The 15,943-nt window shown below is 37.8% G+C and overlaps 1 protein-coding gene across 4 annotated transcripts in view; it reads right to left on the bottom strand.

The window, feature by feature from the left end:
- Positions 1 to 15,943, bottom strand: part of NAALADL2 (N-acetylated alpha-linked acidic dipeptidase-like 2) — a 1,240,647-nt gene that overhangs the window by 85,367 nt on the left and 1,139,337 nt on the right. For all 4 annotated transcript variants that reach the window (XR_825426.1, XM_010841638.1, XM_010841637.1 and 1 more), the window contains exon 12: positions 15,149 to 15,242. Coding sequence is in view for 3 of the 4 variants with exons in the window: in XM_010841638.1 (XP_010839940.1) it covers positions 15,149 to 15,242 (94 nt within the window). In the remaining variant the exon portion in view is untranslated. The remainder of the gene's footprint in view (positions 1 to 15,148; positions 15,243 to 15,943) is intronic.

Here is a 15,943-nt window from a genome sequence, read left to right as displayed (position 1 = left end):
CAATCCACTATAACGAAAAGGACATCTTTTGGGGGTGTTAGTTCTAGAAGGTCTTGTAGGTCTTCCTAGAATGGTTCAACTTCGGCTTCTTCAGCATTACTGGTTGGGGCATAGACTTTGATTACCGTGATATTGAATGGCTTGTCTTGGAAACAAACAGAGATCATTCTGTCATTTTTGAGATTGCATCCAAGTACTGCATCTTGGACTCTTTTGTTGACCATGATGGCTACTCCATTTCTTCTAAGGGATTTCTGCCCACAGTAGTAGATGTAATGGTCATCTGAGTTAAATTCACCCATACCAGTCCATCCTAGAGCACTAATTCCTAGAATATTGACGTTCACTCTTGCCATCCCCTGTTTGACCACTTCCAATTTGCCTTGATTCATAGACCTAACATTCCAGGTTGCTATGTAATATTGCTCTTTAACAACATCGGACCTTGCTTCTATCACCAGTCACATCCACAACTGTGTGTTGTTTTTGCTTTGGCTCCATCCCTTCATTCTTTCTGGAGTTATTTCTCCACTGATCTCTAGTAGCATATTGGGCACCTACTGACCTGGGAAGTTCATCTTTCAGTGTCCCATCTTTTTGCCTTTTCATACTGTTCATGGGGTTCTCAAGGCAAGAATAGTGAAGTGGTTCGCCATTCCCTTCTCCAGTGGACCATATTCTGTCAGACCTCTCCACCATGACCCGTCCATCTTGGGTGGCCCCACACAGCATGGCTTAGTTTCACTGAGTTAGACAAGGCTGTTGTCCATGTGATCAGATTGGCTAGTTGTCTGTGATTGTGGTTTCAGTCTGTCTGCCTTCTGTTGCCCTCTCTCAGTGCCTACCTTCTTACTTGGGTTTCTCTTACCTTGGATGTGGGGTATCTCTTCACAGCTGTTCCAGCAAAGTGCAGCCACTACTCCTTACTTTGGTCATGGGCTAGCTCCTCTCGGCCAATAGACTGGTTCAAAATTGGGAAAGGAGTTCATAAAGACTGTATATTGTCACCTTGCCTATTTAACTTCTATGCAGAGTACATCATACAAAATGCTGGACTGGATGAAGCACAAGCTAGAATCAAGATTGCAAGGAGAAATATCAATAACCTCAGATATGCAGATGATACCACTGGTATGTCAGTAAGGAAATAGGAGCTAAAGATCTTCTTGATGAAAGTGAAAGAGAAGAGTGAAAAAGCTGGCTTAAAACTCAACACTGAAAAGACTAAGATCATGGCATTTGGTCCCATCACTTCATGGTCAATACACGGGGAGACAATGGAAACAGTGAGAGACTTTATTTTCATAGTCTCCTAAATCACTGCAGATCATGACTGCTGCCATGAAATTAAAAGACATTTGCTCCTTTGAAGAAAAGCTATTACAAACCTAGACAGCATGTTAAAAAGCAGAAATGTTACTTTGCCAATAAATGTCCATCTAGTCTAATCTATGGTTTTTCAAGTACTCATGTTTGGGTGTGAGAGTTGGACCATAAAGAAAGTTGAGCACCAAAGAATTGGTGCTTTTGAACTGTGGTGTTGGAGAAGACTCTTGAGAGTCCCTTAGACTTCAGAGATCCAACCAGTCAATCCTAAAGGAAATCACTCCTGGATATTCATTGGAAGGACACTGAAGCTGAAGCTCCAATACTTTGGCCACCTGATGCGAAGAACTGACTCATTTGAAAAGACCCTGGTGCTGGGAAAGGCTGAAGACAGGAGGAGAAGGGGATGACACAGGATGAGATGGTTGGATGGCATCACCAACTCAATGGACATGAGTTTGGGCAAGGTCTGGAAGTTGATGATGGATAGGGAAGACTGGCATGCTGAAGTCCATTGGGTTGCAAAAAGTCGGACATGACTAAGCGACTGAAATGAACTGAAAATCACTACAGATGGTGACTGCAGCCAAAAATTTAATAGATGCTTAGTCCTTAGAAGAAAAACTATGACAAACCTAGACATCATTTAAAATGCAGAGACATCACTTTTAGACAAAGTTCCATCTAGTCAAAGCTAAGGTTTTTCCAGTAGTCATGTACCAGTGTGATAGTAGGACCATAAAGATACTGAGGGTCAAAGAGTTGATGCTTTGAAACTGTGTGTGGTGCTGGAGAAGACTCTTGAGAGTCCCTTGGATAGCAAGGAGATCAAACCAGTCAATCCTAAAGGAAATCAACTCTGAATATTAATTGGAAGGGCTGATGCTGAAGCTGAAGCTCCAAAACTGATACAAAGAACCTACTCATTGGAGAAGACCCTGATGCTGGGAAAGATTGAGGGTACGAGGAGAGGGGGGCATTGGAGAATGAGATGGTTGGATGGCATCATTGACTCAATGGACATGAGTTTGAGCAAATTCTGCGTGATAGTGAAGGACAGAAGAGCCTGGCATGATGCAGTCCATGCAGTTGCAAATAGTTGGCACAACTATTTGAGCAACTGAACAACAACAGCAACAACCAAAGAAACACAAATGGTCAAAAGGTAGATGATAAAAGCTCAATATCATCAGTTATGAAAGAAATGCAAATCAAAACTACAATGAAGTATCACCTCACACTTGTCAGAATGGCCATGATTAAAAATTATACAAATAACGAGTGCTAGAGAGGGTGTGGAGAAAAGGGAACCATGCCACGCTGTGTGTGTAAACATAAACTGGGCAGCCACTGTGGAAAGTGGTTTGAAGGTTTCTCAGATAACTAAAAAATAGAGTTGCAATATGATACAGCAGTCCCACTCCTGAGCATATACCTAGACAAAATTAAAATTTGGAAAGATATATGCACTCCTATCTTCATAGCAGCATTACTCACAATAGCCAAACGTGGAAACAACGTAAATATCTGCAGACAGATGAATGGATACTGAAAATGCTTTATATGCGTAGAATGGAATACCACTTAGCCATAAAGAGAACAAAATGGTGCCATTCACAGCAACATGGATGGACCCAGTCAGAAAGAGAAACTCATGTATCATATGATATCACTTATACGTGAAATCTAAAATATGACACAATTGAAAATAATTATGAAACAGAATCAGAATCACAAACATAGAGAATAGACTAGTGTTTGCCAGGGGGGTGGGGGGTAGAAGAGTGATGGATTGGGAGTTTGAGATTAACATATGCAACCTAATATACATAGAATGGATAAACAACCATGCCCTACTGCATAGTATAGGGAACATTATTGAATATACTGATAAACCATAATGGAAAATGATAGGAAAACAACTATATGTGTGTGTGTGTGTGTGCGCATGCATGTGTATATGTGTGCATGTGTATGTGTGTGTGTGTGTATGTATAACTGGGTCACTGCTGTATAGTAGTAATTAATACAACATTGTAAATCATCTATATTTCTATTAAAAAATACAGAACTAGACAACCAACCTTTATTTTTTTTTCTTTCTACTTCTTGACTATTATTTTGTAATTAATTTAATTGGAGGCTAGTTACTCTACAATATTGTGGTGGCTTTTGCCCACATTGACATGAATCAGCCATGGATGTATATGTGTCCCCCCATCCTGAAGCCCCCACCCACCTCCCTCCCCACTCTGGGTTGTCCCAGAGCACTGGCTTTGAGTTCCCTGCTTCATGCATGGAACTTGCACTGGTCATCTGTTTTACATATGGCAATATACATGTTTCAATGCTATTCATCAAATCATCCCACCCTCACCTTCTCCCACAGAGTCCAAAAGTCTGTTCTTTATATTTGTGTCTCTTTTGCTGTCTTGCATATAGGGTCATCATTAACCATCTTTCTAAATTCCACATATATACATTAATATAGTGTATTGGTGTTTCTCTTCTTGACTTACTTCACTCTGTATAATACAATCAACCTTTAAAATTGACCCTTTTATATCTTCGCTCTTGGTGAAAAGCCAACCATTATAAGTTTTTACAGCATGGCAGAACATAATTTGTGATAAATATTGAGTACAAACCTTAATATAATATAAAATTATTGAGACTACCTATTAAAATTATCTTGACATTCAACAGGCAATTGAAATGTACTTCTAAATTTCAAATGAAAACAGTTTGCATTTTTTCCTCCATTTCTATGTAAAATACAAATATATTTTCACCAACTACTTATTGAGTCCTATTTTGTGTACTGTTTTATAAGTACTGGTTCTGTAAGACACAAAAAATTAAATATCTCATTGTAATAAATTTCTAATCTAGTTAGAAATAATCCAAAAACAGGGAATAAATAAATATGAAGTGAAATAAATGCTCTTAAAGATGAAGGAATACGTCATCGGGTATAGCAATATTCTAATTAGATCCCAGGGAAGAAGTGAAACTTGAGTGATCATGAAATTACACAGAAACTGACCTCTAATGGAACTCTTAAAAGTCTGGAAACTACCTATATTAAAGCAGTTGAGGTAGGGTGTTCCATCTAGAAATAACAATATTGATTAGTCTTCCCTCATTTCCCCCAGTCCTCATCCTTCTAGAGGATGAACCCATGTCTAACTTACACCCTTCCATTTCTCCAGGTTTCTGTAGAAAGGACAGGGCTGGATATTATAATCAGTATTAATATTAAGTGAAGAGGAAGAAGAAAGAGAGAAGGAAGGAGGAATTACCAGTCAGTGGATATAGAGATGGATACTGAGCTCTAGACAAGTCAATTCAGGAGAAACTAAAATATACTAGAGGAAGCAGATCCCTACTCCTCAGAGTCCCCTGCCTTCTAGCCAACAATCACCCTGTGCTCTTCTCCCAAGAAGGCAGCGTAGGGTAGTGGGAGGGCAGAGGCCTTGGAATCTGATGGCCCTATATTCCAGTCCTAAATCTACCACATAAATGTATACACCCAAGTAAGACTAAAAACCCTTCCTAGGCAATTTCTTAATCTCTAAATTGGTCATAATACTCAGCTCAGCCCACGAGGTTAGAGTAAGGTTAAATGTCACAAAGAACATAAGGCTCTTAGCACATTACCTGGGTTTTGGGGAGTGACCCCTAAAGTGCCAAGGTGCTTCCCAGAAAATGTGTTCTTGAGTACCCTTGGTATAGGACCCTAAAATACCTTCCAACAATAGGTCAGACACCTAAAGTTATTTAATACACGTCCTACCCACAAGGCCTCTAAGGCATCTGGGTATGAACAGTAACTACAGGGCTGACTACACCCCTTGAGCCTACAGATGTTCCAACCTGCCAGAGTCTGAGACCAGCACAAACAACCTCTTATCCTGCAGCACTTCATACCTTGATGAGTTTCTGCTTGGCAGAAACCCATGTGTATTATGTCTGTTCTGCAGTCACCTGAACAAATTTATAACTGTCTCATTTTAAATAACGATTTTACTGCCTACTATTGTGGCCTCTCGAGTTTCATACTTCAAAAACTTTTAGTTTATTTCTATTTTTTGGTTCTGCTTTCTGGCTGTACTTTTTAAAAACTCACTCAATTTCATTTTGAATTAAGAATGAAATGTACTGGTCATACTCTAAAACTATATTTTTATATCAAACTAACATAGCCTTTTACTTTAATAGTATTTCACAGTATCTCTTCTTCTACAGATTGAGCTTATCACAATTTTAAAGGTGCTAACAATTGCACAATCATAGCTTAGATTTCACTGATTTATAGTGCTAAGAAAAAGTATGATTTATGTTCTGCATAACACAGCAGTTAAAAGCAGAATAGAAGATTATTTGGCGGTGGGGGGGAGGACGGGAATGCGTGCTACTTAATGTTGTCTTAAAAATATCTTGTGGCATCACTAAAGAGAAGAAAAGAAATGTCCAATATGATTTCAGCCAGGGGAAACAACAGTCCTTTATTATCCTGCATTTTCTATTCTTCATGCTGCCTTCTTTAGTATGAATCACAATGAATCATCTCAGCTGGTTATTTAAAGAAGTTAAACAAACAAAAATGCAGGTAGAGAAAGAAGTGTGAGAGCTACTGCACTGCTGATACTCAAATAATCTAACATTGATTCTACAATGCATAAATAAAAGGATATTATTTTCAAAATGCAATATGCCAGAAGACAGTGGATAATTATTTCTAAACTGAACACAGTAGAAATTCATTTTGCAAAGATGCCAAAGTGGCATGTTTAGAAGAATCAGGTGGGCCACTTTTAAAAAACAGAGGCAACACGTTCTAAAGATTCAGTTCAGTTCAGTTCAGTCGCTCAGTCATGTCCGATTCTTTGAGATCCCATGAACCACAGCATGCCAGGCCTCCCTGTCCGTCACCAACTCCTGGAGTTTACCCAAACTCATGTCCATTGAGTCAGTGATGCCATCCAACCATCTCATCCTCTGTCGTTCCCTTCTCCTCCTGTCCCCTAAAGATTATCTTGCATTCAAATATTATCCAAAAAATCCAGGTAGCCACGGCAGATGGAAATCTAGCAAGACTTTTCATATATTGCATTGAATGGGTTCTCCCAACAGTGTCTTTCTGCCTAGTACAGAAATTGATCCAGAGGCTCTTTTTATGGCTCACAGATGTGGCCACTATATTCTGTTTGTAACTACATGGTCTGGTTATTGGTGGCTCTGGAAAAGTGAGCGCAAGCTTTCTTGAATGAATTAAATTAATGTGTGGTTATTTTTTATCACTCTCTTCCTGAGGCAGAAAGTTGGAATTTATATTTAATAAAACATGTGAGTTTAATTATGCTTTGACTAAACCAAGAAACTGAAAAAGTAAAGGCTTTAATACAATTAATCAACATGAGGGCAGGGCACTTTATGCTCTATTACAAGCTATAATTAAAAGTATCTTTAAAAAAAAGTGACTTTGTAAGTGTTGCCAGTGAAGCAACACTTAAAGCCTAATGGATTGTAGTGCTATCCTGTCATGGATACAGGGTTTTATCCTAATACTACTCTTAGGGAAAACAAATTCACAATATAATAGTTCATTATTGTGATAGTAAAAATGATACTAAGTCATTAATATATTTCAATCAATGTAGTGACACATGTGAAAAGAAACCTTCAAGCAGATTTGGATGAAGTATTCACAGCAGGGAAGAAAATGATCACAAAAGAAAGCTGTGTGAATAGCAACAAATTGTGAGATGGGTAAAACGGAGCAAAGAAAGTATAACTCTGAGGAAAACAAAGGAGACACCATATTTAGGATAATAATTAAGGAACATTATGCAATAAAAATATGAGTTCAAAGAGAAATGAGGAGAAAGAAAATCTAATTTCAGGAGACAAACACTGACATTTTAGAAATGATCAGATTTGTTGCAGACCCAGCTGTCTCACATTCCTTTTTGGATGAGGTGTGGAATATTAATAAATGAAATGCAATCTGTAATATAGTTATATAATCAGAATCCATACAGAAATATAATGGAGACTGAAACTAAACATATTTTTTTTAGGAATTTACACCCAATGAATGGTTAATCTCTTATCAAAATTCTCTACCAATTTGGGTAAGCAGTGTAAGACACTTCTCAGAGAATGTTGTTAAGTCCTCGTCACACCAAAAACTCAGTTCTAGAAATGCTAGTTTAGACCACTACTAATCTGACATGGTTCAGAATTCCCTTCGAAACACAATCTTTCCCTGGAAATATTTGGATTTTAGATGATCTGCTTCAGATTTCTCAGGGAGAACACAGAACCAGATATCTACCCTTGACTATCTATAGGCTGGTCCAGAGTTTGAATTGGTAGTCATTAAAACCAAGACTGGATACAGAGAGACTGAGGATGTGATCATGCAATTTATAAAGTGCATACTTAGTTGCAAATTGGGAAATTCATCTTACATCACTCAGAAAAGGGGAAAAGAAGACATTATACAGGTTCCCAATCACTTGGAATTGTAGTAAAGAACCAACATGACAAGTGAAAATATGAAACTACAAATCTTAAAGAAATCATAGAGCTTGCCTCAGTGGCATCATCACATTGAAACACTATCCCTCCTCCCAAAATGAAGTTTTTGACGCAAATGAATTATCAAAGCTTATAAAGAAACAAAGAAAAAAGTCAGATCAAATCAGCATTGTTAGCATTTCAAAAAACGGCGGAAAAGCTGCCAACAACCATTTCACATTGAGTGAGACAATCAGAGGTGGCAACAAGCCACACAGTTCGAAATTGTGTTTCCTGTTGGGTCTGGATTGCACTAAATGTGTACATAGCCAGATCAAATGAAAATTATTTTTACTTTATTTGGTCATTTGTAGTTTTTATAATCATGCTAAATAATTAACATCCAGGATTCTGGCGAAGAAAACAAAAAGCATCAGAATTACACAGTTGTTAATTCTTTTGAAGTGCTATTTTTGCGTTACAAAGTAGATAAAGAGAGAAACTATAAACTTAAACAAAAAGTATCAGAATTATATAGTTGTTAATTATTTTGAAGTGCTGTTTTTGCATTAAAAAATGGATAAAGTGAGAAACTGCAAACTTAGTAAGGTCATCAAGTGCTTACTCCTTAATTGGCTTCCAGGTTCAAGGATGTGGTAAGTGCAACTTTACTTATTCCTGACACTCTTCTTTGCCCCCATAAACTAGTACCATTGGCTTGTGTGTGCATTTTTTGGACATACTTTTATTTGTCATAAATACATCTGATGCATGTCAGTTATCTTATCAGTCACTATTTATACTATATCCCCATGCGCCAACCATGTTATAAATATTCATCCTCTATTATGTGCTTGGCATTGACCAAATATTAAGAGCCAAGGTCACTCAGTCAAAATGAGCTTTCAAGAACCATCTAATAAATCAACTCAAACAAATTATTCACTGGTAAATTATCCTTCTTTCTGGGGGTTGTGAGAAGGATAGAGAATGGTCTGCTGCTACCGTAAACTAGTGTAATAAATAAACAAGATGGCTGGTTGTCAAGGGGTAAAAATTACACCATTGAAAATGCAATCAGGTTTCAGGGACCTTCATACTTAAACTCTTTGCAATAAGGAGAAACAGTATTTTATAGTTCAGCCTTGAAGGTCATTTTTTTAAACTGTAATTGAGAACTTAAGACTAATCACCATTAACTGTCATAGAAATATAAGAAAATATATCAACAATTAAAGCTTGTATCAAGCGATAAAACTATATGTTTCATTTAACATGGTATAGGAACTCTGTTTAGCTAGTGAAATCATCTACCATTGTAGCTAAAATTAAAACAAATATTTACTTAGTTGTTGATAAGTGATGTCCATTATTTATGCATTAGAACATTAAGATATCCTATTTTAAAACTAAGGTTATAACCAAAGTAGTCAAAACAGAATAAGTAAACAAAATTGCCCACAATTTCGCAAACATTTAAATAATCTTTTACTATGATTCAGATAATTCAAATAGTTTTAAATCTTGATGACTAGAAAAATGTATAGCTTAAAGGTGACTATTCATATCCCTTTGATCAAATAGTTACAGCCAGGTCATGGTAAAGGAATAATTTTTGCCTATTTTGGGGGTTACATTTTGTTTTTGCTTTGCTTTGTCTTTTTAGTCTGAGCGTATCTCAAGTCTGGCCACATCTTTCTGAGTGAAAATGACAGGGAGACCCAAGGATTTTCACATCAAAAGAAGCAAAACTCAAAAATAACCAACAACCAAAGAAGAAACAGTCCAATATAACAGCAAGAAGCCAAAATGCTCCTGGCTCATCCAACTGAGAACCTGAGATGTTCAAGGGGGTTTCATCTAGACTTTGTCATGTCTGGCCTGCAGTGGAAGTCACTGTGGAATGACTGCCGTTTCATCTTGTCTTGTTGTCTCCCCTGTACTGACATGCATTTAGATATAGCTATCAAAGAAAGGATTAGTAACCTGGCCTGTTCTCAGACTGTTTTCTTTAACTGTTTGCCTCAACTGAAACCTGGCTCTCCGCTATTGACAATGCTCCCGTCACATCACTTTTCAGCAGTAGCTCTCTTTTCGCCCAGGCCCTCTATACCACTAGCCATAGGAGAACAGTATGAAGTGTCTTTAAGTCCCTGATCATTCTCTGAAGATTTTACCTCCTAGTTCAATCACTGTTTCTTATAAGAATTACTCCTGTCTTAGCTCTTGATAATATCAATATCCACATAGACATAGTCTGGCCTCTTTTTCCATAGCTTTTTTCCTCTGTTGACCAGCTACCACACTTCCATGGTCCTGCCTCAACCCTGACACTGTCATTACCAATATCTGCACTCTTTTTATGATCAGATTTTCAACAATTCCAATTGCGGGTCTTTTCTGCTTACTTTTTCTAATTATTTGGATTGACAAAAGTCTATTGATCCTCTGTTCTTTGTGCTTGCTCTCATTCCCTTTGTATCCTTACTTTATTCCACACCCAGTTTAGGTATGTCAGTCCATCTATATGAGCACTCCTTTTCAGACACTCTCACTCTCATTTTTCCTAACCTTATCTAGCTCATTTTCCCCCTCCCAGCAAAGCCCTAGCTCTGATTAAATCCAAATCTGCCTGTTCTATGCCTGAATCCCCAGCTGAAGGCTGGAAAAAAATACACAATTATGCTGAATTATCTCACTTAAAGACTTCCCTGATGACTCAGATGGTAACGAAACTACCTGCACTGCAGGAGACCTGGGTTCAATCCCTGGATTGGGAAGATCCCCTGGAGGAGGGCATGGCAGCACACTTCAGTATTCATGCCTGGAGAATCCCCATGGACAGAGGAGCCTAGTGGGCTACAGTCCGTGGGCTCACAAAGAGTTGGACGTGACTGAGAGAGTAAGCACAGCACATAGCACATCTCACTTAAAACATTTCTTCTGAATGCTTAATGATGCCCAAAAGACCAATCCCTCTTTCATCTTCCCAAGCAACTATTATATTGTTTATTACAATCAAAGAGGTTGACAAGAGTTCCCACAACCACACTTACTTATCCCATACGATATGCTCTGTGTTCCTTCACATTTTTATGGATGTTTATAACTAAGGCAACATTCTAAATCTTATGCTGCTTCTTCAAGAAAAACATTCCAGCTATTCCTTTCACTTTCTTCAAATATTCAAAAAATTGGATTTTTTCAATTCTCCTTTCATCTTAATCAAATCCTCACTCTCCATCAGATCATTCTCATCAAAATAGAAACATGCTAACTATATGCAGATAATACCACCCTTATGGCAGAAAGTGAGGAAGAACTAAAGCCCTCTTGATGAAAGTGAAAGAGGAGAGTGAAAAAGTTGGCTTAAAGCTCAACATTCAGAAAACGAAGATCATGGCTTCCAGTCCCATCACTTCATGGAAAATAGAGCGGAAAGAGTGGACACAGTGTCTGACTTTATTTTTCTGGGCTCCAAAATCAGTGCAGATTGTGATTGCAGCCATGAAATTAAAAGATGCTTACTCCTTTCCTTGGAAGGAAAGTTATAACCAACCTAGACAACATATTAAAAAGCAGAGACATTACTTTGCCAACAAAGGTCCATCCAGTCAAGGCTATGGTTTTTCCAGTGGTCATGTATGGATGTGAGAGTTGGACTGTGAAGAATGCTGAGTGCCGAAAAATTGATGCTTTTGAACTGTGGTGTTGGAAAAGACTCTTGAGAGTCCCTTGGACTGCAAGGACATCCAACCTGTCCATCCTAAAGATCAGTCCTGAGTGTTCATTGGAGGGACTGATGTTGAAGCTGAAACTCCAATACTTTGGCCACACGATGAGAAGAGCTGACTCATTTGAAAAGATCCTGATGCTGGGAGGGATTGGGGGCAGGAGGAGAAGGGGATGACAGAGGATGAGATAGTTGGATGGTATCACCGACTTGATGGACATGGGTTTGGGTGGACTCCAGGAGTTGGTGATGGACAGGGAGGCCTGGTGTACTGTGGTTCATGGGGTCGCAAAGAGTCGGAGACCACTGAGCAACTGAACTGAACTGAACAGTCCTCAACTCCAAGCTTTCCATCTAATAGCTGCTGCTGCTGCTAAGTCGCTTCATTCGTGTCCGACTCTGTGCAACCCCATAGACGGCAGCCGACCCTGTCCTTAGGATTCTCCAGGCAAGAACACTGGAGTGGGTTGCCATTTCCTTCTCCAATGCATGAAAGTGAAAAGTGAAAGTGAAGTCACTCAATCGTGTCCGACTCTTAGTGACCCCATGGACTGCAGCCTACCAGCATCCTCCACCCATGGGATTTTCCAGGCAAGAGTACTGGAGTGGGTTGCCATTGCCTTCTCCACATCTAACAGCACCAGTCCCCAATTTATCACTTCTCATTTTCTTTTGAACCCCTCTAATGAGACGATTTTGTATACTACTCTACTAAAATTGCTTTCATTGAGATCACAGGTGACCTCTAAATTGCTCAATCTAGCTGTCAGTACTTGGTCCTCACATTTCTTAACCTGTAGTAGTATTTGATGGAGTGGATCCCTCCTTCCTCTTTCAAAGCTTTTATTCCCTTTGCTTCAAGATATCACATTCACCTAGTTTGTCTCTTATCCTTTGTCTCCTTCTCAGTATCTTTCTCAGATTCCCCTTCTGTTCCTATTTCTAAATGTAGACATGCCCAGAAATCATAAGCCTTTTCTGTCCCTTGTTGCTGCTGTGCTGTGCTCGGTCCTGTCTGATTCTCTGTGACCCCTTGGAGTGTAGCCCACCAGGCTCCTCTGTCCATGGAATTCTGTCCATGGAATTCTTCAGGCAAGAATATTGGAGTTGGGTGCTGTGCCCACCCCCAGAGGATCTTCCCAACACCAGGCTCCAACTCTTACATCTCCTGCATTGGCAGGTGGATTCTTCATCACTACACCACCTAGGAAGCCCTTTCTGCCCTCTATCTGCACTCAACTAGAAATCTCATCTGGGACAACTCTCACATATATATTCCCAGACCAAATCTCTCCATTGTGCCCTGGATACAACCACATTATGCCCTGGATACAACCACATTGTGCCCTGGATACAACCACAGTCAATTGTGCTCTGTAACACTTAATACAAATTTATTCCAAAGTGATTGATATTAGAGAACTATTTGAGCATAAAGCTAATTTAAAAATTGCTTTGACTTATGGTAATTTTGTTCTACCATGTACATATGTTTCTTAGCAGTAGAAATTTTAATTTTGTTTTATTTATTTACCTACAGGCTTGGTTTTATGTTTTGGTTTTCTGATCATATAACGATACCAGGAATACCATGGATAGTCAATAAATATTTGTTAAATGAATGAATAAATGGGTTCAGGAGATCTTGTAAAGTCTGAGGGATATACGCAAACTGTTTTGTACAAGTGCAATTTTCTGAAGAAAGAGACATACTTTCCTGTATTTTCAAAGAGATTCCTAACTACCTGCCCACATACACACAAAGGGAAAAAAAAAACAGTAATGATATAATTCTAACAATGACTCATTAGGACTTTTTTCTGACCCTCAGAAGTAAGACTACATTAATTAAAACACTCATATAGAAATAATAATGCTAAAGTATTACTTATAGATTTAAAAAGTACACCCAATTGTTTAAAAAATAATAGAATTTGGAACTCAAAATGACAGTATTGCTACTGCTTTTGGTTTTTCTGGGTTTGCTTAAATTTAAAAATGTATCTTGATATCTTTATTACAAAGGTATTAAACATTTACCATAGATCTGAACTCAGAAAAGTGACCTGTAAATCATTTATAATTCTATTGTACAGTGTTACTATTTCACAGTATACTCCTTCAGGCTCATTTCTATGCATGAGAGTTATTCTTTATAGATGGACAAATCTTCTTGTAATACAAATAAGTCTCCTCCATTTGTTCTCTGCAAGTTTTAAGTATAATATGAAGTACCAACTGAATTTTTTAAAGTTTGAAAATGAGAACTAAAGTAAAAGCAAAACAGTCTACAGAACAAACAAAATAGATGGTTAAAAGAAATCCTTGCAAAGAATGTATTATTCACAGAAGTTTTAAACCATTTATTTATGCTTACACTATTCTTATTTTATAAAATACCATATACTTGGTTACTCAGTCTCTACAAAATATTCTAGAAATAGAAAATTTTAAGTGGAGGACAGAGAGACTGCTACAGGTAGTCATACTGACAACAATAAAATGAAGCTTGACAAAATAGAAAAAAATAGAGACAAGCTTAAATATCCCCAGAGTAGAGTAATATGAGGCCATTTAGTATAGGAGTAAAAGGCCCTAAACAGCGCAATTGCTCCCAAGGTCACAGTTTTACAGCTAATATAATAAAAGTCATAAGAATCACTGAGGGGAAAAAATATTTTATTGTAGTACTCTCTGGATTAAGAATGAATCCAGGTAGTCAAAATTTTCAAAGTATTAAAGCTTTAGATACTAGACCTGTTTGGCTCTTTAGACTGACCCATTTTCCAAGAATTACTGTTTAAGTACTATAGTGAAAATATTTGCTTTTATATTGAGAAATACATGTTTACAAATGATATGGTAGTAAGATGTGTGGCTCAAAGATAAGGAGGGTGCACTTTTAAATTATTTACAACACTGTCCTTTGTATTTGAGGAATAGAGATAAACTAAAAGTTTGGTTGAAAGGTTTATATATAGAAAAAGGGAAAATAAAGGTAATTACTAGGGTGATATTAAAAATTTTAGAAAGAGATTATATACAAACATGAAGCAACTGAAATAGAGACTATGGAAATAATTTCTTGGTTTCCTCCTTGTCAGCCTTAATCTAGAATGAGCCAACACTTGAGTCAAGTGGTCCCAGCTCATACCTCACAGAAACCAATCTCAAAGCACTGACTGACTATTAGGCATGTGGTGGTTTAATTGCTAAGTCGTGTCCAACTCTTTCAATCCCATGAACTGTAGCACACCAGGCTCTTCTGTCCATAAGATTTTCCAGGAAAGGATACTGGAGTTGGTTGCCATGCCCTCCTCCAGGGGATCTTCCCAACTCAGAGATCAAACCCAGGTCTCCTGCACTGCAGGCAGATTCTTTACCAACCTTATTCTTATTGACATGGCAGCCAACATTCTTCTAAGCTCTTCTCAACATTATCCTCTATATGAAGGAAAGTGCCACATTACCATTCCTAGTGAAATAGTTGTTGACTTTATACCTGTTGAAAATTAGTTGAACATTTTCATTTGCTAAAATTACTATAATCCAAAGAAAAATTACCTTTAAGGCTGTTTTGAACTTCTAAAGCTATATCAAGAGCATTAAAGGGCAGAACTGGTTCGTTGGCAATTTGCAAAATCACTTCTCCTGAGAGCTGAAAGAAAAAAAATACTAGAATTTAGTATTAAGGGTTTTTGTTTGTTTTTCATTATTTCATGCAATTTTATACTCTTATCTAGAGTAAAAAAAAAAGAGGGCAAATTTATTTTTATAATATTCCTTTTTTTAAAAACCTCTAAAAAATTTTTGTCTTTCTGTAAAGGAAAAAAAAAAAAGTCCTCAGTATATTTTCCATGTCTTAGATTAGTATAAGGAGATAAAATATTTTCTTTCTTTTGGGCTAAAATATTAAGAAATAGTTTCCCTAGTTGAAGGAGTTGTTAAACATAAACTTTAAAACAATTCCTTATAAAACAGTTCAGAATGTCACATGATAAAACCATCAAGAGGAACAACTGCAAATCAATAGCTGGTTATAGGAGCTAGGAAAATTCCAGACAAAATTAATGATCAGTTAATTTCATGTAAGATATAATTTTTAAAATCCTTTAAAATCCACATCAGTTCAGTCACTCAGTTGTGTCCAACTCTTTGCAACCCATGAATCACAGCATGCCAGGCCCTCCCTGTCCATCACCAACTCCTGGAGTTCACTCAAACTCACGTCCATCAAGTCAGTGGTGCTATCCAGCCATCTCATCCTCTGTCATCCCCTTCTCCTTCTGCCCCCAATCCCTCCCAGCATCAGAGTCTTTTCCAATGAGTCAACTCTTCGCATGAGGTGGCCAAAGTACT

This window comes from Bison bison, unplaced genomic scaffold (assembly GCF_000754665.1).
Source record: "Bison bison bison isolate TAMUID 2011002044 unplaced genomic scaffold, Bison_UMD1.0 scf7180017864164, whole genome shotgun sequence".
Classification (NCBI taxonomy): Eukaryota; Metazoa; Chordata; class Mammalia; order Artiodactyla; family Bovidae; genus Bison; species Bison bison.
The sequence above is the reverse complement of the archived record's forward strand: the minus strand, read 5'-3'. Positions and strand labels throughout refer to the sequence as shown.